The following is a 26,783-nucleotide window of genomic DNA, read 5'->3' on the forward strand; positions in this document are numbered from 1 at the left end:
ATTTGGGGCACTGAGAAACGCTTTCTGTGTCGTTTACCTTTTATTTGCTTCCTGAGTGCCATGGAGTGCAAAAGACAGAGCCTGTTTGGTCTTTGTTTCTCTACCTCTCTCAAACACACAAGTTGAAAGTAAGCCGTGAACACTCGACAAGCCACAACACAATTCACTTGGGGTACAATTATAAACACCCAGACTCCAGAGTCAGACTAATCTGGGTTCAGATTCTAGGTGAACTGTCTCCCAGCTGTAGACTTTGGGCAAGTCACTTCACTTCTCCAAGCTATGGGGATAAGAATAGCACCCATTTCAATAGGTTGTTTGGAATATTAAATGAGATAATGGATGTAAAGTACTCAGCTCAGTGTCTGTCCTATAATAAGCACTAAAGCAATGTTACTATTCTTCTTCTTATTAGTGTTGCTGTTGTTTTCCTTTCTAGTTTTTAATCCACAGTTAGGCTCTTACTAAAGTATTCCCAGCAAGCTTATATGGCATCATTCAACACATCATAAACACCACTGCACATTTCTCTTACCAGCAAAGCCAATTCTATTCCTACCAGATATGTACACATCTCTTTCTTACCTCCCCACTCTCTAGTCTTTAGATCTGTCTGAATTCTCTCTGCATTTCTTCTTCCCTTCTGCATCTGGGTTTCAGCTTTGAGAGGTTGTGGGAGTTCCTGTTTCCTCATATTTCACCTGAGACTCCTAGGACATACTTAACTATAGTTAACTTTCTTCTGCCCTCTTTGAGTTTTTAAAAAAACAATCCTCTCCCATTCCTGTGTCTCTAGAACCTCCACCCCTGACCACCCCCCTTCTCACAGTTACATTTATTTTTAGAAATATGTACTCTGGATGAGGCAAGCAGAGCAGAGGAATAAGACTGTAAAAGGATGGGACTGTTTGAAGCTGCTCTGAGACTGGCCTTGGGGATTGTACTGCCCTCTGTGTTCTTGCTTCACAGTGGTGTTTAGGTAGGACAGTCCTATAGGGAGGGCAGGTGGAGTTAGGCCGGGACTTGATCCGGAACACCATTGCTTGGTAAAGCTGTAGCACTTATGGCAAGTGTCTGTTTCCTCATCTGTAGAATGAATTGTAATGAAGCTCAAAGGTTATTGTGAGTATCAAGTGGCATCTCATGTGCAGTGGATGATCCACAGCAAGAGTGCAGTAAGTGTGATTTCTTCTCCCAGAGCAGTTCTCAAATGTTGGGAAGTCCAGTGCAACTCCACCGTGTGGGTGGGGTTTTAGATGATTAAGCAGTTAGTCTTCGAAAATAGTCACATTTAAATAATAAAATAAAGATTTGCAATAACAATTAAATTGTGTAATAATAATAATGTTAATAAAAATTAAAGCTAAAGTACATTGAGTGCTTACTTTGCGTGAGGTCCTGGGGTAAAGGTAAGTACTGTCATCTCCTTTTACACTTGAGGAAACGGAAGTTCAGACCTAACCAAAGTCACATGGCTAGTAAGTAGTAGATGGAGATTTCACGTTTAACTGCAAGGCCTGTCCTTTTTCTTCTGCTTTCACATGTACAGTGCCCATTATTGTGTTTTTCTTGCAGGTTCCAAGGATGGTGAAAGTTGTTGAGGAAAGTTCACCTTACTTTAAAGTAATCAGCCCCAAAGATATTAGCCACAAAGTAGCACCAGGAGTGCCGTCCGTTTTCCGAATCCTCTTTAGTCCAGAGGAGAACAAGGTAACAGCAGCGCTGGCAACAAACTGGTTGAATGCTTGTCACTAGCAGTTTGCAATTCTGAGCATTCGAGGAGGTGGTGTTGGTGTTGGTATTGTTGGTGGTGGTGTTACTGGTATTGGTTGTGGTGTTGGTGTGGTGGTGGTGGTAGCTGTGTCGTCGACAGTGTTGTTGGTATCGTTGATGGTATCGGTGGTGGTGGTGTTGATGGTGGTATTGCTGGTGGTGGTGGTGAGGAGAGGAATGGTGAGGGTGGATGAGAGGAGGGGATGGTGCACCACTGGGAATACGGAGAGAATTGTCAAACAGTGATGAGGGCTTTTATGAGCTGCAAGTAGCCAGAGTGTAAAGAAGGGTAATCCTGGATGCTCCCATGGAACCGACTTCAGCATATTTATGTTGGACTGTACAGCTATTTATGTTGGACTGTACACCGAAAAGGAAAAGATGTGGTCCAGGTGCAATGAGCTGAGACAAAGCGCAGAGATTATGCCTTCTTGGAAGTTTGGGATTCTTGTTAGTTGCATCCCTCCTCCCCACACTCTAATTAGTTTAGGAAAGAGTCCTAAGATCCAATATTGATCACAGTATCAGCCTCACTAATGGCAAAGAATGTGGCCAGGACCTGAGGCCGTATTCTGCTCCTTAATGACCAGTAGATAACCAGTCCTCCGTGAAGGGGTGACCTCACCAGTAGCTCTTCCTAAGCACAAGTGGAGAGGCTAGAGCCAAAAGCAGAGACCTGCCCTGTCTGCTTATCCTTGTCTGCACACAGACCAGCTAGAAAGAGCCTGAGTTCAAAAAGAGGCCGTTTCCCTCCAGCGCCACCACAGCTGTCAGGAATCTAGCCTATTCTCAGGCTCTCCTCAGTTGTATAAATTCCAGTTACTTCTGGAAGGAAAATCTAGCTTGGGCGACTGAGGGAGGAGGCTTCTCCCCAGCCCTTCTCCAAGACTGCAGAATTGTGGTTTGAGTTTTCCTCTGTAAGGGCCAAAGTGGGGACTTGTGTGGAGGAGGAAAGGGCTTTTACCAGCATGACTGAAAGAGTGAGGACAAAAAGCAAGGCTAAAATAGGCATAACAAAATGTCAGGTTATATGTAATGTTAAATAGTGTGTTTGCTTATCTGTATTGTGCCGTTATGGTTGGAATCAAAAGAGCGTAATGGAGACACAGAGAACTAGCTTTGAATCCCTGCTTCTCCATCACTAATACTTATTAGCTGTTGTAAATGTCATTACCAGTATTCCTGGTGCTGGTGCTACTGTTTCTGCTTTTCTGGAGAGCAGGGATAGAGAATTTAATGTGGTCTGCCAAGCATATATCACTGGAGCAAGTGGTTAGAAATTTCATTACTATTATACTGCTGTTATTATTTTTCCACTCTGTAGTATTACTGTTTGTTTCTTGGGCTGTGTTTATGAACTTATCATTTTGTTTGGGGTATTACTGAAGTAAGCAGAAAGATAAATAGTTCCAGAAGTAGTGCTTTTTGTTATACGTTATTGAAGTCCTTATTTTTTTCTCCAGGCTCTATATCTGAATGCTCTCTGTGAAGAGAACAGTACTTGGATTTAGTTTGGGTGTCAAATTTGCCTACACTGTCAATTAATTATAAAAGCTGAATATAATAAGCTTTTGTGCAGCTTGAAATATTAAACTTGCTGGATTTGAGGAGTTGGCTTTCCTTAATTTTTTTCTGTGCTGGAGAAAAAAATATCTTCTGTTGAATAAGTATTATTCTACCTGTAGGTAGTCTAGCTGAGAGAGGGATACACAGAAGTTTCTGAAGAGGTGGAATGTTCGATGTCATGATAGATGTGTGGGTTACATGGATGAATTCATTCATCAAAATTGTATATTTAATATTTCTGCACTCCAAAATATCTAAACTTTACCTTAAAAACTTTTAAAGTATAAAAACAATAGAAAGGTGAATGGATGGAGGTACAGATGAAACCAGAATGACAGAATGTTAATAACTGTTGAATCTGGGTGATGGATACATGGGATTTGTTATACTATTCTGTTTTATTTGTGTATATTTAAAATTTTACCTCATCAAATGTTAAAAGCAAAGGGAGAGAGATTTTATTACTGCTTATCTATACAGCAAATAAATAACTGAAATATATTTTAGGTGAGTTTGTATTTACTTTAAGTATGAAATGCCAGCATTCCCATTGAGGCTTATTACTTGGCTATATTTCGTGGAAGCTTATCTTACTCCTAGTTTTTGTTTTTTTAATAAATTCATTTTATGAATTTGTTTTTGGCTGTGTTGGGTCTTCGGCTTTCTCTAGTTGCGGTGAGCGGGGGCTACTCTTTGTTGCTTCTCATTGCGGTAGCTTCTCTTGTTGCGGAGCCCGGGTTCTAGGCACACGGGCTTCAGTAGCTGTGGCACGCGGACTCAGTAGTTGTGGCTTGTGGGCTTTAGAGCGCAGGCTCAGTAGTTGTGGCGCACGGGCTTAGTTGCTCCGCGGCATGTGGGATCTTCCTGGACCAGGGCTCGAACCCGTGTCCCCTGCATTGGCAGGCGGATTCGTAACCACTGCGCCACCAGGGAAGCCCACTCCTAGTTTTTGTATTCCCTCTTAGCATTCCATTTCACCAACATTGCCTATGGCCTATGGGGAAAGCCTTAATTAAAAAAAATAAGTTAAATGTTGTTTTACTGTTTCTTCTTCTAAGTATTTGAAAGTTATCAATGGTTACATGCATGTATGAGGAGAGAGAGAGTGAGTATAATGGCTACCTATGAGAAACTTATCTAATTTTGGACACATTAGGATTTTGTGTTGGATTGGGCTCTAAGCTATGAAATAATTGACATAATACGTTTTTCTAAGGACGTAGTGATTTCTCCTTCTGCTGACTGTCTAAGACTGATGGTGGGTTTTTGGGGAAGCTCCTGCTGCTAGTTTTGGTTCCTTTTTTCTGCAAAGATCCTGCCACCCTTGCACCATCAGCAGGGCTCCTTTCCAGTAGTTTTTCCAGTCGTCTGGGCATCTACATTCACTCTTACTGTTGGAAAACCAACAGGGCCATGCACAGAATGACCAGCTAGGGTTAGTTGTGCTGTCTTTAGTGCTGCTCCAGAATGTAGCAGAGGAGCACTAGAACCACATTTATTTATTGGAAGAATAAAAGTCAGTCTTTTCACTGTGTCACTTTTTCTCCAGTTGGCCAAATTGATAGCCAATGTGCATATGTATTTTTCCTCCTTATCCCCTGCTGATCTGAACACACTCCGTTCTCATTTACCCTCCTCACACCTGGAGGGTGAGATATGTAAATTGCAGCATGCCACAGTTTAATAAGCCAGTCCCCTTTCAATTGGATTTTCAGCACCCATGTATATTAGCATGTCGAAGATGATAATGCAATTTACATTTTTTCCTGTCATCTATTAATCTAGCTTCCTGGAGATTTAACTTGTTTAGAATGCCAAATACCCAGATAACAGGTGCAGGAAATTCACTTTGGCTTTCCTTATCTCTTCTTTTCACATGGACTTGGAAAAAAAAAAAAAGATTGGATATGTTATTTATCTAATAATCCTAGTGTACATGTCATGGATGGTAGAAATATAGTAATCAATGTTATCATAACACTATAAAATTCTGGAGACAGGCATTTTTCTTGACCTCTTAAATCTGTATCTTTACTATTAAAAGGAGTATAAAAATATTAGGCTTATGTAGGAAAGCAAAACTGGGTACTTTCTTGGACTTAAGAAAGCATCTCTTTGTAATAGTGTTGGCATATGGAAATGGCAGCAGTGGTCTGAAGAAAATATGAAGTGATGTAATCTTATTGCTCAGTTATGTGTTGAGAAAATATCTAGTTTGTTGTCAAAATAGTTTTCTTGATTTGTTACTATGAAATTTAAAGAACATGGCCCAAGAAAAGTAGAAAAACGTTGACAAAATTTGTTACCCAGGTGTGTAACATTAATGAACTATAGTGCCAGCACTTTGAATTAAAGTATAGATGTCATAAGATTTTCTACAATCAGTGATTCTTGTTGACAGAAATAATGATAGGGATTTCGTTTTCTTCCTGCCTAGCATTCGCCCTCCCTAGTTCTGTCTGGGTTTCCCCTGTAATCCAGGTGCCTAGTACGGGGCCTAACATATAGGAAGTGTGCAATAAATATTTGCCAAGTAAGATAAGGAAGTTAATCTCAAGAAAATATAAGGTAGTTTCTTCAACTTGAGGATGGCCTGAAGATGATAAAAGCAAAGGCATATAAAAAGGGGGCTCAAATATCTTTTTGTGCCATGAATGTATTAGGTGTTAACGTTTTTTCCCGTCATTTCAACCAGGAGAAAGATATCTAAGAAGGCTTAAAGGTGTTTCTCCCCATTTTGTTTCATATCTTCAGTGAGTCACATCACTACTTTCTAGCTTTCTGGATTTGACAAATATCATTTTATAATACGGCTAATGAGGATCTCAGACATTCTCTTTATGAAGAACTCTTGATAATGTAGTATCCAAATAAAGATATTAAGATGAATATTATTTCACTCGCTCTGCACCAGGCCCAGTTCTGTCAGCCAGGGTCCAGTGGAGAATAGAAGAAGCTTGGCCTTCATGGAGCTTATGTTCCACAATGAATAAGCAAACAGATCATTTAATGTCAGATATTGACATGATAGAGAACAGAGAGTGATAGAGAATGGGGACTGTTTCCTTTCAGCAGGAAGATCAGGGGAGACTTCTCTGATGAGGTAACATTTGGGCAGAGAGCTAAACGGGGAGGATATTTGTGTGGGAGCAGGAACAGCACTTAGAAAGGCCCTGTGACAGAAATATGTCTGGCAACAGGTCAGGGAAGTGCAAGGCCAGTGTGGCTGGAGCAGAGGAAGCTGCTGGTAAAATGGTAGGAGACAAGGTTTGTAGAGGGTAAGACCATGAAGCGTCTTAGAAATCATGCAAAGTAGAATAGGAAGCCACCATAAGTTATTTAAAATATTTCTATTATGGAAGCTTTCACCCATATGTAAAAATATAGAGAATGATATAGTGAACTGTCATCCCCCAGATTTTCAAGCTATCAGTGCATGAGCAATCTTGCTTCATCATCCTGTCCCCTGCCTCAGAGGATTTTGCAGCAAGTCCCATACATCATTTCATTGTAAATACTTCATTGTTTGTCTCTAAATGATAAGGTCCTTTCTAAAAGTTAACGTAACCACAGTACCATTATCACACCTAAAAAATGACAGGAACTCCTTAATATCGTCAGATATCTGTCAGTACTCACATCTCCCCAGTTGAGTAATATGAAAACATATATGTATATGTAGAGGTGTGTGTATATATGTATATAAATATCACATAAATCAATGATATATGTGCATTTTAAGTTGCTTAAATCAATCATATGTATATGTGTAAGTTGGTTTGCTTAAATTGGGATCCATACAAGGTACTGAGTGCAACTCCACCAGGTTCCATAGAATGATCCTCCATCCCCTCTGTTTCCTATAGACTGGTAATTAGGTCTAGAGCCTTGTTTAGATTCATATTTGATTTGGAGGGGCCAGAATTCTTAGGTAATGTGGTATTTCCTATTGCATCACATCAAGAGGCACAAAATGTCTGTTGTTACACTTTACTTTTGTAATGAGTTAATAAGGATCCTGAGGTACAGTTCATACAGGAAAGATAGGATAAATGCTTGTTTCTTTCCCTTTATCTGCCCTGGTGAGTTTTGATTAGGAATGACGTATCTGGCTTACATTTTTAAGATCACTCTAGTTGCTGTGTGGAGAATAGACTGAAGAGGGTGTGAGGCATAATGGCTAGTTGTCTACTCTTAACATCCATTTTCTCTTTCCTCATTGGTAAGAGAATCACATGTTTTGATTGGATTCGTTGCTGCCAGAAACAAAATGTTGCATTTCCCCAGCCTCCTTTGCAGCTGCATGTTGTCTAAATGTTGGCCTGTGAGATGTGAGCGGGACTTCCAAAACGCATGTACTTGACGGAAGCTGACACAGTGGAAAGTGCTCTGTTCTGCCTTCTCCTGCCTGCAGCTTGGCTGTGAGAATAGCTGGCATCCCAGGAATCACTCTGCCCCATCTGGCAACATTGAGGATGGACCCTGTGCTAGACTGGTAGAGCAGGAATTTAGGAATTTGTGTCTCTCACGACACTGTGGAGTCACCATACCAACCTGGCCCAACTACCTCTGGACTTTCCAGGAGAGAAATAAACTTCTAGCTGCCTAGTTTAAGTTGCTCTTATTTTCTTCTGTTCCCTGTTATATGTAGCAGAACTGAACCCTGATGAATATAGAGACAAGAGCCTATTGTAATAGTTTGCGAGAAAAAGATGAGGATGATTTGGACGAGGGTGGTAACAGTGAGGTGATGAGAAGTAGGTGGACAAAGGATATATATTTTTATGGTAGAGCTGTCAGGGTTTGCTGATGAATTAGATAAAGGGTGTGAAGAAACAGGAGTCTAGTTTCTCATAGTATTTTGGCCAGCAGCTGACCAAATGGTGCCACCATTTGCTGAGATATGGAAAGTGGAAGAAAAACAGGTTAACGAGGCTGGGTAGGAGTGAGGTAGGGACTCAGGACCTCTTTTTTTATATGTTAAGTTTGAACTTCCCTTTAGACATCCAAGTGGAAATATCAAGGAAGCAGTTGGACACAATTGTCTGCAATAAAGGGGAAATGTTGGGTCTACAGACAAATATTTAAAAGTCATAGTGTAATGATGCTACTTACCACCAAGAGTGGAGGAGATGATGCTGGGAGTGAGTGGAGATAAAGAAGAGGGTGGAAAGAGGAGGAGATGCCAACAGAGGATGACACTAAGAAGGGGTAGTCGTGAAGTAGGAGGAAGGCCAGGAGACTGCAGTGCTCTGGAGTCCAGGTGGATAAAGTATTTTAAAAAAAGAAGGAGAGATCAACTGTGTCCAAAGCTATAGAATAAAACAAGGATGTGGATTTAGCCATTAGATTTGGCAAGGTCATTAGTGACCTTGGTGAGAACAGTTTCTGTGGAATGTTGGGTAGAGAAGTCTGATGGGGTGGGTAGAAGAGAAAAGAGAAAGTGAGGAGGTGGTAATATTGAGTATAAATAACACCTTTGAGGAGTTTTGCTGTAAAGGGTAATTGGAAAAATGGGGCAGTAGCTGGAGGTGGACGTTGAGATTGAGGGTAGTTTATTTAATATTTAAGTTGAGGCTATTTAAGCATTGTTGTAAGCTGATGTTTAAGTTATTTAAGCATTGTTATAAGCTGTGAATGTTCAGTAAAGAGGGAAATTGATGCTTCAGGAAAATCCTAAGGTAAGTGAGAAGGATTGAAATCTAGTACGCAAGGAAAGGGTTTGGTCTTAGATAACAGGAATGAAGGCAGAGTATATGGGTATAGATACAGGTTGATTGGCAGATTTAAGGTAACTTAGAAAGCAAAAAAGCTAAACAGGAAATTAATTACCTTAAGTGGATGATTTGTACATGAATCATGAAGTAACCACATTATCGTTGTATACTAATGATAAAGATGGTCAAAATAAATTTGGAAGTCCTCAGGTCACTTTACAAGCCAAAGATCAGAGGTCATTCCTTTTTAATAGGTGGAGAAGTATAGATGCCCCTAGGAAGCTGAGACCCCAGGTAAATCATATGAAGAGTCAGAGTGGTAGAGAATAAGGCCCGAGAGACCTGATCAGTCTTGTTTTTAAACTGATTAGGACTTGAGAACTAATTCTTCCCTTTAGAGAGGTGAATTTCAGATTGAGTACTTTTAACTGGTTAGGGAATTTATAACGTTTTTCAGGGACAGTGAGTATTAAATGTGCTGAGTCCAAATCTGGTTTTACTCTGTGTTAGCCATTCCACCATCAAGTTTAGGGGTGGAGAAAAGGGAGAAAGAGGATTGTGAGGGCTTAACCACACTGGCTGTGCTTGCACTTGAATGCCTGGGGAGTCATTTGCTGCAGTAGAAGACATCATTTTCCTTTGCCTGAGTTGTTAAAGGACAGAATTATTGCCACGTTTGCTTTCTATCATGGAGCTAATATAAAATCAAGATTCATTCTTTTCACTTCTCAGAGTCAAATCTGCCACTTGCATATTCCACTGCCTTTTTTTTTTTTTTTTTTTTAAGTTTGGAGGATAGGCAGGTTGGAAGGAAGGCTAATGGACAGAAAAAAAAAAGGATAGGCAATTTCATCTGGAGGCCATTGTTATATAGAATAACATTTTGGGATATGAAGTAATTCATTGCTAAGTCTCATAGTAGACGGGAGAGAGTTTGGAATAAATATTTTGGCTCTGAATGGTGACCTGATTGCTCTGAATTTAAGTACAGAGGAAGGAAGTACATCAACTGAAGTAATTGCTTAGCTTGTAGGCTGACAAAGCCTCCCAAGTCATAACATCTGAATTAATTTTAAGCCAGTAGAGCAATATATAATTGTATATTATATAATCTAATATAGTCATATTAAATACAGAGCTTAAGAGATTGGAATACATTTTTAAGGAGTTTAAAGAATTTCTTCATATTCTTTTATGTGACTTGATTATGAAAAAATATATAATTCTGATCAAACTTCAAATCTTCCTCATTTGGAAATTTGAATATTTCAGTTAGCCTCCTAAAGTATTTTCAGCTGTCTTCAGTTCCTTATAGAACAAGGCAGAGAATATGTAAACATAGAATAAATTACTTGGAGATCCCCTCTCATCATGGATTCAGCAGCATCTTTTGTTCTTTCTCTCAAAGCCTCAGTTAATATTAAGTTTCCACATGTGCCTGCAGCTTTCCAGTTTCTAATTCCCAACAAAACCTTTGCTTGCTGGGTTTGATCTCCTAAGAAAAAATGAAAACAGTACTTATCTCTTTAGGATTCTGATGTAATCAGACTAGACTGTTCTGTTGTTGAATTCTGTGGAGTTTTCTAGGATCAAGTATGCTTCGTGTAATTTGTACTTTCTTATATCTGAATGGCATAATTTTTGAGCCTGGCATTACCATGCAGAAACCAGAATCACTTCAAGAGCTAAGAGTCCGACAACTCAATTTAAATAAATTTCATGAATACTGTCCATTAATTGTTATTACTTGCTCCTACCTTAGGACTTTCATGTTTGCACCTCTCCTTGCCAGGAACGCTCCATTCCTATATCTTGCCTGACTGGATGCTTTGGCTATTCAGGTCTCTATTCGAAGGCCGCCTCCTCAGGGAGGCCTCCTTGGTTGTTCTAACCTAAAGCAGCCGCTTCCCATATTATCACTTTACCATGTTTTATTTTCTTCAAAGTCCTTGTTGTTTTTTGAAATTATCTTGTTCCATTATTATCATCATTACCAGGATTATCATTATTATCCTAACAACAAGTACACAAATTGAGTTTTCCTACGTGCCTTACACAAAACATTGTATTTTATGCAACACTTTAGTAATGACAACTAACATTTATTGAGTACTTAACTACTCGCCAAGCTCTAGGCTAAGCATTTATTGCACTAGGCCAGGTCGGTTTCATCTCTTGCCTGGACTACTGCAGTGGCTGCCTAACTGGCCACGCTTTTTTCATCTTAGCCTCCTTACAGTGCGTTGCCTACATAGCAGCTAGTAATTCTTCTAAAACATGAATCAGGTACATCATGATCCGCTTTCAGCATCATTAATGTTTTTGGCCATCCTCAGGTCCTAACAATGGCTTACAAGCTCCTGTGTGATCTGGCTTCCCACAACCTCTTTGCTGCATCTCTAACCCCTCCTTACCTTATTCCCCTATGGCCACAGTCTCTGAATCATGCTTCGCCCAGATTACCACCCACCCCCATGACGTCATTTCTCCTTTCACTTAGATTTCTGCTGGAATGTCACCTCCTCATAGAGGCCTTTTCCCACTCACTCTTTTTTTTTTTTTCTTGCGATACGCGGGCCTCTCACTGCTGTGGCCTCTCCCGTTGCGGAGCACAGGCTCCGGACGCGCAGGCTCAGCGGCCATGGCTCACGGGCCCAGCCGCTCCGCGGCACGCGGGATCCTCCCGGAACAGGGCACGAACCCACGTCCCCTGCATCGGCATGCGGACTCTCAACTACTGCGCCACCAGGGAAGCCGCCCCACTCACTCTTTATTCCCTTATGCTTTATTTCTCTTCACTCAGCATTATAGTACTCATTTGCCTGTCTTTAGCAAATATTTGTTGAATGTTTACTAAGTACCACGTCCTGTTCTAGGAGCTGGATATGTGAAGTCAATAAGATGGGCAGAATCCCTGTTGACATGGAGATATGGGGGGAGGCATACAATAGACTCAATAAATAGGTAACATATATAATATATTAGATGGCTTTGGGAAAACTAAAGCAAACGAAAGGCTAGGGAGTGATGGGACAGGAGAGGGAGAGTTAAGTTTACAATAGGGCAATCAGGGGAGGCCTCAGGGAGAAAATGGACATTGTGCAAAGTCCTGAAGGAAGTGAGGGAGCAAGCAATGTGAATAATTACAGGAAAGCATGTTCTGGATGGAACGAACATCGAGTTTGAAGGCTCTGAAGGGAGAGCATCTCTAGAATACTCAAGAGACAGCAAGGAAACCTGTAGCTGGAGCACAGACGCAAGTGGGGGAGGGGGAGGTGTGGCCAGAGAAATGACAGGGGTGCCAGACCGTAGCACTCAGAGCCCCCCAGCTCTCTGCTTGGGAGATTTTGAATGGAGGAGCCTCCTGAGCTGACTTATATTTTAACTGGATCCCTCTGGCCCTTGTGTGGAAAATAGACTTTAGGGAGCAAGGGTTGAAATAGAGTCCAGTTAGCCCAGGAAAGATTGGAGTGGCTAGGGTCAGGGTGGCAGGGTGGAAGTAGTGAGACGTGTTTGTGGTCTGGATATATTTTGGAGGTCAGTCCTACGGGATTTACTAAGAAATTGAGAAACAGAGTGATCAAGGATGCCTCATGCCAAGATATTAAATCCAGGCCAGTGGAAGGATGGAGATTCATGTACCAAGATGGAGAGGCAGTGAGGGGACAGATTTAGGGTGGAAGGAAGGTCATGAGCAGGATCTCAGTTGGCATTGTGGAGCTTTTGTGGGCATGAGAAAAAGGCTGCCCCTCTAGGCCGATTCAATTGGAGCCAGCAGAGTGGACTGGATTTCAGGTCCCGTTCCTTCCCTTGGTAGGGTATCTTTATGCATAGTTGCAGGCAGTGGCATTAGTCAGCAGCTTTGCTTTGGGCCATGGTAAGTTTGTATCCAGTGAGATGTTGATCTGGCTGCTGGGTATGAGTTTGGAGTTCAGGGAGGCAGAGAGACTGCAGGTGTAAAGCTCTGTCGTGGGAACATTCCTGGCTATTTTCTCTTTATATTTATTTAATATATTTGTGTATGTATTACATTGTACATTAGGTATGCTTTATTTACCTGCTCACTGTCTCTTCCGTCACTATGTAAGCTCGAAGTGATCCATGTCTGCGTTTACTACTCAGTTGCATACCCAGACCCAGCTCGGTGCCTGGCACCTGGACACTTAATAAACATGGTTGTATGAATAAACGAATTGGGGATACCACTGCTTTCTACTTGTCCTGTGGGTTTTGTGAAATTGAGTGCATGGCCAGGTCTAAATGTCAGTCAGTATGTCAGACATTCCCATTCCTGCTCTGTGCCTAAAGTCCAAAGAGAGGTTTTAAACCTCCACCACTGAAAACCATTTACTGCATGATTACCAAAAGGAAACTTAAGTTCCAAGAGGCCTTTATACTTATAAAGATTGCCTTGCAGCCAAAACACACACTAAAATGATGGGGAAACTTAACATGAAGGAAAATGAACCTGGTTTAGATAGCAAATTCCTTTCACAGCAACTTCTGAGCCTATTCTTTTTTATTTTATTTATTTATTTTTGGCTGCATTGGGTCTTCATTGCTGCATGCAGGCTTTCCCTACTTGTGGGGAGCGGGGGCTACTCTTTGTGGCGGTGCGCGGGCTTCTCATTGTTGTGGCTTCTCTTGTTGCGGAGCATGGGCTTTAGGCGCGCGGGCTTCAGTAGTTGTGGCGTGTGGGCTCAGTAGTTGTGGCGCACGGGCTCAGTAGTTGTGGCGCACGGGCTTAGCTGCTCCGTGGCATGTGGGATCTTCCTGGGCCAGGGCTTGAACCTGTGTCCCCTGCATTGGCAGGCGGATTCTTAACCACTGAGCCACCAGGGAAGCCCCCTGAGCCTATTCTTGAGGAGACTGTTAATGCTTTCCTTTCACATTTAGGTTTGCTTGTTGGTGATGGTTTACTTTTAACTTTTTCTTTGTTGCATTGAGGATGAGATTTCCATTTTCCTATCTTATGAGAGGAGATAAAGGGTGACTTAATTCAGCATTTCTGTTGCATTTAGACTCAAGGTTGGGGACGATGGATGCCTAGGGCCTCAGCATTTTTATTTGGAATGGTCAGTAATGGCTTTGCACAAGAGGTGAGGTTTAAAATGGGCTTTGAATAAGTTAGCTATTGTTGTATAATGACAGACCACTCCCAAATTCAATTATGGATATTATGGCTCACCAGACTATGGTTTAGCTAATCTTGACTGGGCCCACTCATGAGTTGGGTAGGCAACTCTGCTTAACTTGGCTGGGCTCTCTCACATATCTGGGGCAGTAGGCTGGTCTAGCATGGGACATCTGGGCTCCCATCCTGCCGTAGGCTAGACCAGGCTTGTTTACATGGCAGAGTTTCAAGAGCAAGAATGGAAATGCCCAAAGCTTCTTGAGGCCTTAGCTTGGAACTGGCATAGCATAACGTCTGCCACATTCCAGTGGTCAAAGCACAGGGTAAAGAAATAGACTCCACTCATGATGGAGAAGCTGCACAGTCATATTTCAAAGAGTGTGGTCATAGAGAGACCATTATTCGGAGCTATCAGTCTAACACATGGCTTGAAGGATAAGTAGGTAGGGTTTAGAAGGAGGAAGTTACTGGTGTGAACCTCCTCTGATCTAAAGAAGAATGAGCCTCAACTGTCCCACATCCCACCTCCCTAATATCCGGGAAACACAAGAAGCATAAGCTTTTCTATTGACTTGTAGGTTTTAATACTTGAACTGTTCTCTTTTTCTTAGAAAAGAGTATCTCATTGAAGGTACATCCATAATTGTCTTGAGAAGGTTTCATAGAATATATAATTTATTAAGTTGTTTTGCAAGATGCTTGGCATACAGCCATATTTCTTGCAGTTATCTTGGTCATGTTGGTGTTTCCACAAGTAATGATTGTACCCTTCTCTTGTAGGACTATGCCCATATGTTGACCTGTGTCACTGAAAGAGAAAAGTTTATTGTGCCCATCAAAGCTAGAGGTGCACGAGCCATCCTAGATTTTCCTGACAAGCTGAATTTTTCTACTTGCCCTGTTAAATACAGCACTCAGAAGATTCTGCTGGTGCGAAACATTGGCAACAGAGATGCTGTGTTTCACATCAAAACTCATAGGTATGCATTCCTTCAGCTTTTGTTTTTGATTGATTATAACTAAATCCAGTCAGCACGTGTAGTCTCCTCGAATAGCAGTCAAGATGCCACTGCTTATTACAGTCTTCACTTGCAAGGATGGGAGGCCTCAGTGATGTGGCGCAGACTACTTCTTCATCCCACGAGGAACCCAAAATTCAAGGTTACCTGTTTAGGTACGGGTGGTTTTCTGAAATGCTGAATAAGAGACTTTCTGTTTAGCATAGCGAATGGCTCATGGGAATATATTCATAAACATATTTGTTGTGACTGAGACTTTTATAACTGACTGTATTAGTTTTCTACTCCTATTGTAATAAATTACCACAAACTTCATGGCTTGAAACAACACAAATTTATTATCTGACCTTTCAGTAGATCAGAATCCTTACTGGGCTAAAATCCCAGTGTTGGCAGGGCTGTGTTCTTTTCTGGAGGCTTGATGGGAGGATCCATTTCTTTGCCTTGTCCAGCTTTAGAGCCGCCCACAATTTTCTTATCTGAAAAATGGGGGAAAGTAGCCACCTTATGGGGTTGTTGTGAGGAATAGATGAATTAATAAACATAAACTGCTGGTATATAGCAAGTACTGTATAGTGAGTGTTTCTTTAAATGACCTACTGCCAGTGTGGTGGGCAGAATAATGGCTCCTCAAATATGTGCATGTCCTAATCCCCAGAACCTGGAAGTGTGTAGTGTCACATGACAGAGGGGACTAGGGCTGTAGATGTAATTAGGGTTGCTAATCAGCTGACCTTAAAATGGGCAGATTATCCTGGATTATGTGGGTGGGCCAAGTGTAATCACAAACATCTTTAAAAATAGAAGGAGGCAGAAGAAGAGTTTGAAGTGATGAGATATGAGAAGAACTCAACCTGCTTTGAAGATGAGAAAGCTGAGCAATAGAGAGGTTGTATAACTTGCTCAAGAGCACATAGCTAGTAAGTGAAGCTGTTTGATTTTAATCTGATAATTTATGGTGTAGCTATAGTGTAGTAGACATTATGGGACAATATAAACATTATGGGACAATCCTTGCCCTCAGTGATCTCTCTCATAAGATGGGGAAGAATGGTTGTTATGGGACGTGAAGATGCTGGCTGATTAGCAGGGCCATAACAAGAATGGCCAGCTTGGGAACACAGGAGACAGAAGGTCAAGTTCTTTTTCTATGACTTTTTAAAAATAAGGCAGGTATTGAGCTGGATCATTTTCATAAGGGCTTTATCTGTGGAATCCTTCGCTAGTTTAAGGACAATCTCTAGTTTAAGGACACATCTCTCCAGTAAGGATTAGCATTTACTTCTGCCTGGTTCCCAAAGATTAGACTACATAGACTGCCTCTCTGGTAATTTCTTGGCTTAGGACTGATCATGCATATCTAAACCCTAAACTGGTAGAACACACATGTCCAAAGTATGAATTCCCTAGAGAATCCTTGTTTCCCTCATTCAAAACCACGATAGACATCTTTCCTTGTGCTAATGGGAGAATGTTTTGGTAACCTTTGAAGTTTCCCAGGTTTATATGGGGATTTTGTTACCATTCCCCCTGACTTAACCATCCCAAGACCTTGTATCCTGCTGCTATTAGCAGGGCTGTTAAAACCCAGGCTTCAAGGGCTCAGTGGCTTACTGCTCTGGTTCTTATTTCCTCTTGTTTTTGAATCCTGTGGATTTGCCTCTTTTTTTTTTGCATGCTCAGCTACACATTTATGTAAGTTATATTTTATCCAGACTTTCTAGGTATTTTCTGGTGGAAGAGTTTTCGGGTTACTTGGTCTGCCATATTGTAGGTAGCAGGGATGCCATAATGTGGGTTGAGGCACATCCCTCAGGAGGGAATTTGTGTTTATTCTTACATGTGTCCCAGGAGCATCACTAGCTCCAAACCATTTCATGTAGATTCAAGTTTCTGTTTGGTATCATTTTTTCCTGGCTGAGAAACTACTTTAATATTTCCTGTAGCAGAGATCTAGTGGATATTACTCAGTTTTTGTCTGCTTGAAAAAAAGTATTTTGCCTTCATTTTTTGAAAGATTTTTTCTCTACAGTATAGAATTGTGAAATGGCAGTTATATATACATTTTTTTTAGTACTTTAAAGATGTCACTTCATTGTCTTTTGGCTTACATTTTTCTAATGAGAATTCTGCTGTAATTCCTAGCTTTGTTCTTCTGTAGGTAATTATGTCTTTTTCTTGGGCTGCCTCAAGGTTTTGTCTTTATATTTGGTTTTTAGCAGTTTGAATGTGATGTGTCTAGATGTGGATTTTGTTTTTGGTTGTTTTTTGGTTTAAGGATCTTATTTTGCTTTTATTTGGTTTTCGTTTCAATCCTGCATGAAGTTCTCTGAGCTTCTTGGATCTGTCATTATTTTTGGAAAACATTGGCCATTATCTCTTCAAATATTTCTTTTCCCCATCCTCTCTCGCCATTTCTTCTGCTTGTAGGAATGTTCTGTCTGCCACAGGTGAAATACTCTGCACATGTCTTGCCTTCTTTAGGGGCAGGGGATTGTCCATTTTTGTTTGCCCTGCAATCTCAGCTCTCTAATGGGTTTGAGAAAAATTGTGATTTTGTTGTTTATCTGGTTTTTTGTTGTTGTTGTTGTTGTTGTTAGGGTAAAAGAAACACTCTTTTCAGCTCTCTACATCCTGGGTGGAAGCAGGACTCTGACCCACTTTAGATAAATCAACCGTCAGAGGCAAAGGAAAAATTCTTTTGAAAATCAGTGTCTCCTGACATTGTCAAAGTGCTTATAAAGGCTTCTTTTGTCATTTCATGGTGAGACTCATATTTTGATTGAAGGGAAGAGAGCAAGTTGTTCAACTGGCTCACCATGACTTAGAAAGAACCAATCTCTTTCGGTTAAAAAAAAAAAAACAAAAAACTTTCATAACCACCATCCATAATACACATTAAAAACTTCCTGTGACATTGGTATTGTTCCAATGAAAAAGAGAGTCCACCTAAGGTGGAAAAACAAGCACAGGCAGCACATCTTCCTGAACTGTTTGGCTGAATCTTAAAAACTACACATAATTGGCAATACATTCATGTAAAGTGAAACAAAATCACAGATTTAATAGTGTGAAGTTGCGGGAAAAGATCTAAAACTTTTATATCCATGTAACTGTGAATGTGAATCATCTTTTCCTAATGTAGAAACACTTCTAAGGTAAAATGGTGAGCTAACTCAAGGACTAGCCAGCAATCATAATGACATTAGAAACTCTAGTCCAACATTCCCATTTTACAGATGAAAGAAGTAAGGTCTGAGAAGGTAAATGACTTAGCCAAGTTCCCCCAGTAAGTTAATAGCAAAACTTGGATTAAAACAAACATGGGCCAGTTCTGGCCTTGTTTATCTCAAGATCCATTCCTTGCCCTTCCCAGGCTTTGCTCAGTATCTATGTTGGGCTGTGCTAGCCCCTCTAGCGTCCACGACCTGCTGGATTCCATCTGGGTTTGACCAGTGGGGGGCACTAGAAGGAGGTTGGAGAGTAGGAAGAAGTCAGAGTATTTCTCTTCCTCCCTGTCTAACTTCAGTAGAGTCCCCAGCAAGCAGCTGTATCTCCTCTGTGGTTCTAGCTCCTGTCAGACAGACCTGCGATGGTTCCAACTTCTGCCAGGTCCCCAGGATCTGCTAATACTTCCTCCTCTCCTTTGGTTTCCAGCCCAGTGGTGGAAATGGCTTACTGCTATTACCAATCCCTGAGCTATCTCACCATCTTAAGTTGGGCTTTTCATAGCTTTCATCTTCTGTGTAACCAAGTCTTTCAATTAAATTTCCTGTTTATTTTTGTTTTCCTGTTTAGACTCTGCACAAAATGGTACTTTTATGCACAAAATGGTTCTTTCCACAAAATGCATGTATTCCAACCATGATGTCAATTCTGTGAGCTACCTCAAATCCTTCCAATAAATCCCTTTTCTGTCTAAGTTAGCCAGAATTGGTTTCTATTGTTTGCAACTGAAAACCCTAACGACTACAATGAGAAAGAATGCAGTTGAATTTGTGGTCACATTTTATTGAATCAGAATATCTGGGGGGATTCCCTGATGAGTATCCATTCTGAAAAGTGCACAGGTGATTGTGTTGCCCAGACAGGGCTGAGGACCACTCTTTCATTGACAACATGATTGTCAATAGACATAGTGGAGCAGTATATGTAGTTTGAGAATTTGGAGTCAAAAACACAGGGTCTATACTCTTGGTCTTGCTGCTTTTATAGGCATTATACAGTTAGAAATAATATCTCACAGGAAATTGTTTAAAAAACAAATCATATTCTTTTCATTGAAATAATGATTTAATTAATGGTAAAGTTTATAAGTGGTCAGGTTCATATAAATTATAAAAAATAAAACTTTATGTGTCTGTTGCTCCCATTAGAATATGATCTCAAACGCAAGGATTGTATCTCTTTTCATTTGTATGTCCCCAGCATCTAGCAAAGTGTCTAGAATAAATAAGTGCTTAATAAATGTTTATAGGATGCCTAAGCAACAATATATCACAACAGCAGAGCTACAACTATAAACCTCTACAATAATTTAAAATAAAAAATCATGCTCCAAGTACTATAAAAGAGGCATAGTGTTTTTTTACACTAATAAAAGGAGCCTCAATGTGCTATAAAGTACACAAAGAACATAAACAATTACTCTTCAACTTTATTACAGATTTGACCTAAAACTCGAGTAGGTACCAGAATAACTTTGACTATTAAAGTAGGATTAATTTTGGAAGGTGAAATAGAAAGAATTAAGGAGCACTTTCAAAATCTAAAATCTCAATTTTGGAATCAGTTAATAAGAAAGATTATCTGAAGGAAAAATACTGATTTTATATTCAATGTTTAATATAATAGAACCAGTATTTAGTCTTCTGCTAAAATATTGAATCATTTGAATGGAATAGTTTTAGTTCTTAAGAGCAGTTCATAGTGGATTGAACAAAAACTCAAAATCTTTCTTGTGGCTCATGATTTTACACAAACCCGGGTTCCCTCCCTAATCAAGTATTCGGTATTAATGAGGATGTGATATCGAAACCAGACATTCTGGTAGACAGAGGCAGCTTTATACCCTGGAGGAACAGCACCTTTTACCTCTCTGTAAGATCATTTTCTGGTACTTGGTATTCTCTAGCCTTTTCAGCCTGTCTGCCTCTAGTAAAATGAATACAAAATCAAATTATAGACAATGTTTAAGCACCAGAACTTAACACACTCTATCCAATTAATGTCTGACTTATAGAGAAAGCTTAGGCGGCTCTAAGTAGCAATGGCTATCCCAGGTGATTTTCTAACCACTGAAGAAGTTTAGTGTAATATAAACCCAACAATTAGCACAAAAGGGAAGAATCTGTTACCACTGTATGGAATTAGGATTTCTGGAGGTCCTAAGAAGAGTCCCTTTGTCCATAGAAAATTAGCTTACGTTCTGTAATGTAATACTATCCAATTCATTTCAAAACTGTTATTTTGCTACTAAGAAATGTTTGGGAAAAAAAAATGAAAGCACAGTGTAGGGAGAAAAATATTAGGAACTGGGGAAGCGGAGGTAGAAGAGAATGTTACAATGTTGTTCCCAAAGCCAGGAAACTGGGGCCAGTTCTCAATTCTTCAGATTCTTCCTGAGGCCATAAGGAAGGAAAGAACTTTAAAGACGCTGAGACTCACCTTCATCTCCCATCAAGCAGAGATTCTTGTGATGCCAAAAGTCTGCTCCTTTTCTGTTCCGCCACGTTGTTATAAAGATTAAATAAAGATTAGAGATACTTTTAATTTCCTTTTAAAAGTTGATTATAATTCAATTTAACAACCTCTTTTGAGAGGCTCCTATGAGTAAAGAGCTATGCATGGGGTAGTGAGAGACACAAAGATGAATCTAACCAGGTGGCTTCCACATTCAGGGATGGTTTGGGGAGACAGAAAAACCTTGAAGGCAGGCTTCCATCCCTGCTCTACCACTACCTAGTTGGGTAGCTTTGGGCCAGTTGCCTGCCCTTTTAGAGCATCTGCTTTCTCGTATCTAAAATGCAAATAACAAGACCTACTTTCTCAAGATTTTGTGAGGATTAAAAGAACTGACATATGTAAAGTGCCTACTGTAGTACCCAGCATAGAGTATGTGCTAATGAAATTTTGTTTGCTTTCTCTTTCCTTTCATCTCAAGAGTCTCTAGCTATTGGGAGAGACAGGCATGAAAACTTATTATTGTACAAGGTGAGCTAATGGAAGAAGTAAAAATAAAGTTATAGCCTCTGAGAGGAAGGAGACATTATTAATAAGAGAGAGAATCAGGAAAGATTCTGTTTAAAAGGTAACTTTGAGTCTAGGCTATGATGGGTGACTTTGGAAGGAGTATGACATGGAAACGGTGAATGTTTCTATCTGACCCAAGCAGTTCTGGAACTATGTAGGGGGCACTGTCTGGTTGGAAGGAAGAGTAGGTGCAGTGCTGGGGAAGGTTATGGGTGTAGAGACTAAAGCCCTCCCATTCCGTCCCACCCCAGTCTGACATGGAATGTGACAGGTGTATAATGTATTTGGACAGATGTATCTGTTTAATGAGAAGGCCAAAACTAGTTGGGAGTAGATTGTGTGGGACCTCAAATGTCGAGGACTTTGAACTTTATTACATAAGTTATGGGGGCCACTGAAGGTGTTTGAACAAGAGATTGATGTGTTATATCCTGTGTGTGATTTTTTACAATGTCTCTAGAGCAGTGTGAAGGATTGAGAGGAGGATGATAAAAACCTGAATACCCAAGATCATCCTCCGGCTGCCAATGAGGGAGATAACAATAGCAATAACAAAGATAATAATAAACATTTGTTTAGCATTTCCTCCATGCCAGACATTATTCTACGCCTTTACCTCTATCAACTCCTTTAATTCTCACTACAACCCTGTGAAATGGGTGCTGTCTTTATCCTCATTTTACAGTTGAGGAAACTGAATGTTCAGTGACTTACCCAAGCTCATGGCTGATCTGGGTTTTGAACTTATTCAGTTGGCTCCAGGCTAGTAACTACTACCTCATGGTGCCCCTACTACAGTGCCTGGAGTTCATTGGAGGTTTGGTGCTGAAGGTATGGGGAAAGGACAGACAAAGGAATGGGAAAGTAGTGAAAGGAGAGGGCAATCCAAATAGAGGGCACCAGAGAAAATAAACAAGTGCCCGTGGTAGGAAGCACTCGAGGTCCTGCAGTGATAATTTCAGGTACCACCAAGTGCTACCCATGCTGTAAGCTCCGTACCCTCATAGAAGAAAGGTTAGGTTTTCTGAAATTAAGTTCATTATCTAAGGGAAGGTTTAAGGACTGAAGACTAAAAACAGTTGCGATAGAAGTAAATAATCAGAAACAGCTTAGCCTGCCAGATACATTGTCCAACACATTACTTTGAAAAACTGGCAATTTAAAGAAGTGAAATGGACCATGAAAATAATTAAAAGGGCTGGGTTTCCTGTTTAGAAGGAAGAGCTCTGTAAGTTACTTAAGGTACTTCATGATCAGATCCAGCTTCTCTCTTACTCTTCCTTTCCAGGACAATTAAAGTCAACTGTTTCCTGTTCCCAGATCCACCCTACCTCTCCATAAGGTCTGCATGCCCAAATTCTATTTTCAAGACACAGATGTCCCCAGTTTGCCTTTCCAAATGCTCTCCACCCTTCCCCAGCTTACTCTCACCCAGGAAGCTAACCTATATGGCAGAGGTCATTAGACTCCCCATGCCTTTGGCTTCTGGTTGGGTTCAGCCAGTGGGAGTCCCAGCAGGCAATCAGGCAAAGGATGTGAGGTCAAGGCACTTTTCCCCCTAGTGTCCTATGTGTGAGGTCTCCTGGGCTGACTGTCTCTCTTAACTAAAGCCCTTTGAGCCTCATAAGGCAGCCTTCTCTTAGGACTCTGGTGGGTTTCAAAACCACTCCTCCTTGGCTCTTTGGGCCTAGAGGTGGTAACAGTTCTACTGTTAACAACCCTGGGCAATTGCATCATCTCTTGTAGTTTCCCTCCACCCCTTCCCCCCTTTTAAAAAGACCCCTTGTTAGACTGCCCTCCCCTTATCCTCATGTGATTGTGTGATCACTTTACTTTTGAGACTCTGGTATGTTTTTCCGTCATAAAACCCTCTCTTCGCTGAACTCTCGCAAAACTTGATTTTTATCCCTTTGAGGGTACTGTTCTTTTGCAAATTACAGTATTTGCATACATGTTATAAGTCTGTCCTTTACTGGAATCACTCAGTGAATGTTAAAAGAAAGGCTAAATGGCAAGGATACAAACAAGAATATTATGCATCATTTAAGTTTTTCTTACATTTGTTGTTCTATTACTGTTATTTTAACATTAATACTAAAGTTCTTTCACATTAACGGGAAAGTATACTTATGAATCACTGAATTGTGGTGTCGGGTCTGTGTTGTCTGCAGAACTGGAACTCATGTCTCCTCTCCCCTTACCCCTCACACTAGTCGGGAATGTGTTCTTTTTTTTTTAATTGGAGTATAATTGCTTTACAATGTTGCATTCGTTTCTGCTGTACAAGGAAGTGAATCAGCTATATGTGTACATATAGGAATGTGTTCTGATGATGTGTCTCCATGTGTGTTGCAGGCCCTTCTCTGTAGAGCCATCTGTTGGAACTCTTAATGTAGGAGAGCCCATGCAACTAGAAGTGGATTTTGAGCCACAAACCGTGGGCAATCACAGCGAAAAACTTATTGTGTATTACGACACAGGTATGTGTTATTCTTTGTTAAAAGTTCTACATTTTAAGAAAGGTCAGATGGAAAACCTAATGAGGCAAAACAGGAAATGGTTATTTTGGCTGCGTTAGAGTAAGCTAAGACCCACAAGGTAAAGAACTAAAGACTGAACGCCTCCAGCAGAAATGATGCTGAGCCACGTATAAATCCCACCTACCAGTTTCTCCTGTGCTTGAAAGCCTGAGAAATATAGGGCTCAGAAGGAACGGAAGAAACCCATACCCAGAAGTTACACTGGTAGATTGAGGTTATTTATATGTAAATGGAAACTTGAAGGTAACGTAATAACACGTGGGTTTTCCAGTTACTGCTGCATTAGTCTAACATATAAAAAATACAAACCCGAGTTCAGAATGTTCTCGTGTGTGTCCTCTAACTGGATGTAAGATCCGGTTACTTTAATCCTTAGAATATACAAATGTCTTACTTAAATCTAGGACTTTGTTTATTGCTGCTAGCATTTTCTTGAAGGCCCCACTCAGGATAGTAATGAAAATTCACTTATTGTTTTTGCAAATATTTAATCTGTGGTCATGTAGACTGCACGTACATTATGCAAGTCTCTGAAGTTGGTTTTCAAATTAATATTTATTACTACTATTTATTATTTCATGATTTTTCTCATTTCCTTCTCACTTCTGTTTTACCCATTTGTGTTGATTGACCCAGATTGTCTGCATCAGAAGGGCACTGTAGGGAGAAAACAGAAGTGCACAGTCAGAGAAAAAGCAACAAATGATACCTAGGTCATAGTTCAGAGCTGCTGACTTTGTGGATGCTTATCTGAGCAGGATCAATCAAGCCCTTGCATAATAAGGACGTGTGGTTAAGTGGTCCTGGCTCCACACTGCCCAGCATAACAACAATTCATAATCAGTGGCACAATCTATATTTATCTTTTAGTGTTGTCCACAATTCACTGGCTGCTAGTAAGAAAAACCTAACCTGGACTAGCTTAAGCAAAAGGGGGAAGTTGTGGCCCATGTAACCCAACAGTGGAAGATTAAAAGCACAGTACCTAACCCACCAGGGATGTCAGTTTTTCAAAGTAGTGCCATTTTACACTCCCACCAGCAAAGCTTGGGAGTTCCAGTTGCTTCACACCCTCGCCTACCCATAGTGTTGTATTGTTCATTTTAGGTATACTGGATGTATAAAGTGATGTCTTCTGGTGGTTTTAATTTTTATTTCTCTAATGATTAGTGATGTTCAGCACCTTTTCATGTATCTTTTAAAATTAAGTGTTGAAGTCTTTTGCTCATTTTTGAGTTGTTTTTCCTTTTGTCATTAATTTGTAAGAGTACTTAACAACTTGTTATTCTGAATACTAGTCATTTGTCAAGTATATGTGTTGTTAATTTTCTCTACCAGTCTGTAGATTGCCTTTTCATTTCCTTAATGACATTTCTTGATGAGCTGACATTTTAAATTTTTATGAAATCTGTATTATCATGTTTTTGAATGCAATAACTTTTAAAAATTTATTTATTTTTGGCTGTGTTGGGTCTTCGTTGCTCCACGTGGGCTTTCTCTAGTTGCGGCGAGGGGGGCGGGCTTCTCATTGCAGTGGCTTCTCTTGTTGCGGAGCACGGGCTCTAGGCACATGAACTTCAGTAGTTGTGGCGTGCGGGCTCAGTAGTTGTGGCGCACAGGCTTAGTTGCCCCACGGCATGTGGGATCTTCCTGGACCAGGGCTCAAACCTGTGTCCACTGCATTGGCAGGTGGATTCTTAACCACTGTGTCACCAGGGAAGCCCTTTTTTCTTTCAAGATTAATGCTTTTGCCTTCTTGCTAAGAAATCTTTGCCTTTTCCAAGATCATGAATATGTTCTCCTGTGTTTACTTTTAGAAGGGCAGTAGTTTTAGCTGCTAGTTTAAGTTAATGATTTGTCTTTGATTTCATTTTTGCATGTGTGTCAGGTGCAGACCATGTTTCTTTTTTTTTTCTCCATGTGGGTTATTGGCTCGTCTCCATTCTATTATCTTATTCTGGAATTCCAACTACTTTATTATTCTATTACTTACTCTACTGTTAGTCTGTTATTTATTACTTTTAATCTCTATTTTATGTTTTCCATTTTTTTGTAGACTTCTCTGGATACTTTCTTCCTATCTATTGTCCCATTCAATAATTCCCTCTTCAGCGAAGACTCACCTGCTGAGTTTTAATTTTTCAATTATTATAATTATTTTAATTTCTGAAAGTTTTATTTGGTTCTTGTCAAATCTGATTGCTGTCTACTCTTTTATTTTTCATGTTTCCCTTTTATTTCTTAAATATATTAAACATAGTTATATTGTGTATGTGGTAATTCAAACATATTAAGTCTGCTCATCTATTTATTTATTTTGCTGTTTGTTGTTTCTTATGGTTTTTCAATCATGGTATCTGTAGAGGAGGAAAAATGTCTTTTACCTCTACCCATTTAGGTTTTTAAGATGGGGCCCCTGTAACAAAAGACAGATTAACAAGAGAAGAACATAAAAATTTATTTAATGTAAGTTTTACATGATATGGGAGGCTTCATAAGGAAATGAAGATCTGAAGAAGTAGTAAAATCTGAATTCCTTTATGCTGGTTCGATGAATGATGGAGAGTTGTGGGAAAACGTGACAGGACAATAAAATGACATGAGCTAAGAGTAGCAAACTGGGAGAAACAGTAAGGCCTGTTTATTCAGGCTCCTCTTGATGTCCCTCTATATTTCAAGATACGCATGCTTCTTTCTACCTGATCTTGGAGGGCACCTCTCACATGGGGGATCTGTGACCTGCTTCAGGAGAAGTTAAGAAAATCCCTCTTGCACCTGCCAT

General features: G+C 40.3%; 1 protein-coding gene across 1 annotated transcript in view; it reads left to right on the forward strand.

Moving 5' to 3' along the window:
- The window catches only part of HYDIN (HYDIN axonemal central pair apparatus protein), a 431,283-nt gene that overhangs the window by 104,035 nt on the left and 300,465 nt on the right, over nt 1–26,783 (forward strand). Inside the window, exons 6-8 of the mRNA XM_089902455.1 lie at nt 1,576–1,710; nt 14,971–15,170; nt 23,817–23,941. Of these exons, the coding sequence (XP_089758581.1) occupies nt 1,576–1,710; nt 14,971–15,170; nt 23,817–23,941 (460 nt within the window). The remainder of the gene's footprint in view (nt 1–1,575; nt 1,711–14,970; nt 15,171–23,816; nt 23,942–26,783) is intronic.

The sequence above is a fragment of the Delphinapterus leucas genome, chromosome 20, assembly GCF_059928025.1.
Source record: "Delphinapterus leucas isolate spDelLeu-1000000601 "Yukka" chromosome 20, BTC_Dleu_Yukka2, whole genome shotgun sequence".
Lineage (NCBI taxonomy): Eukaryota > Metazoa > Chordata > Mammalia > Artiodactyla > Monodontidae > Delphinapterus > Delphinapterus leucas.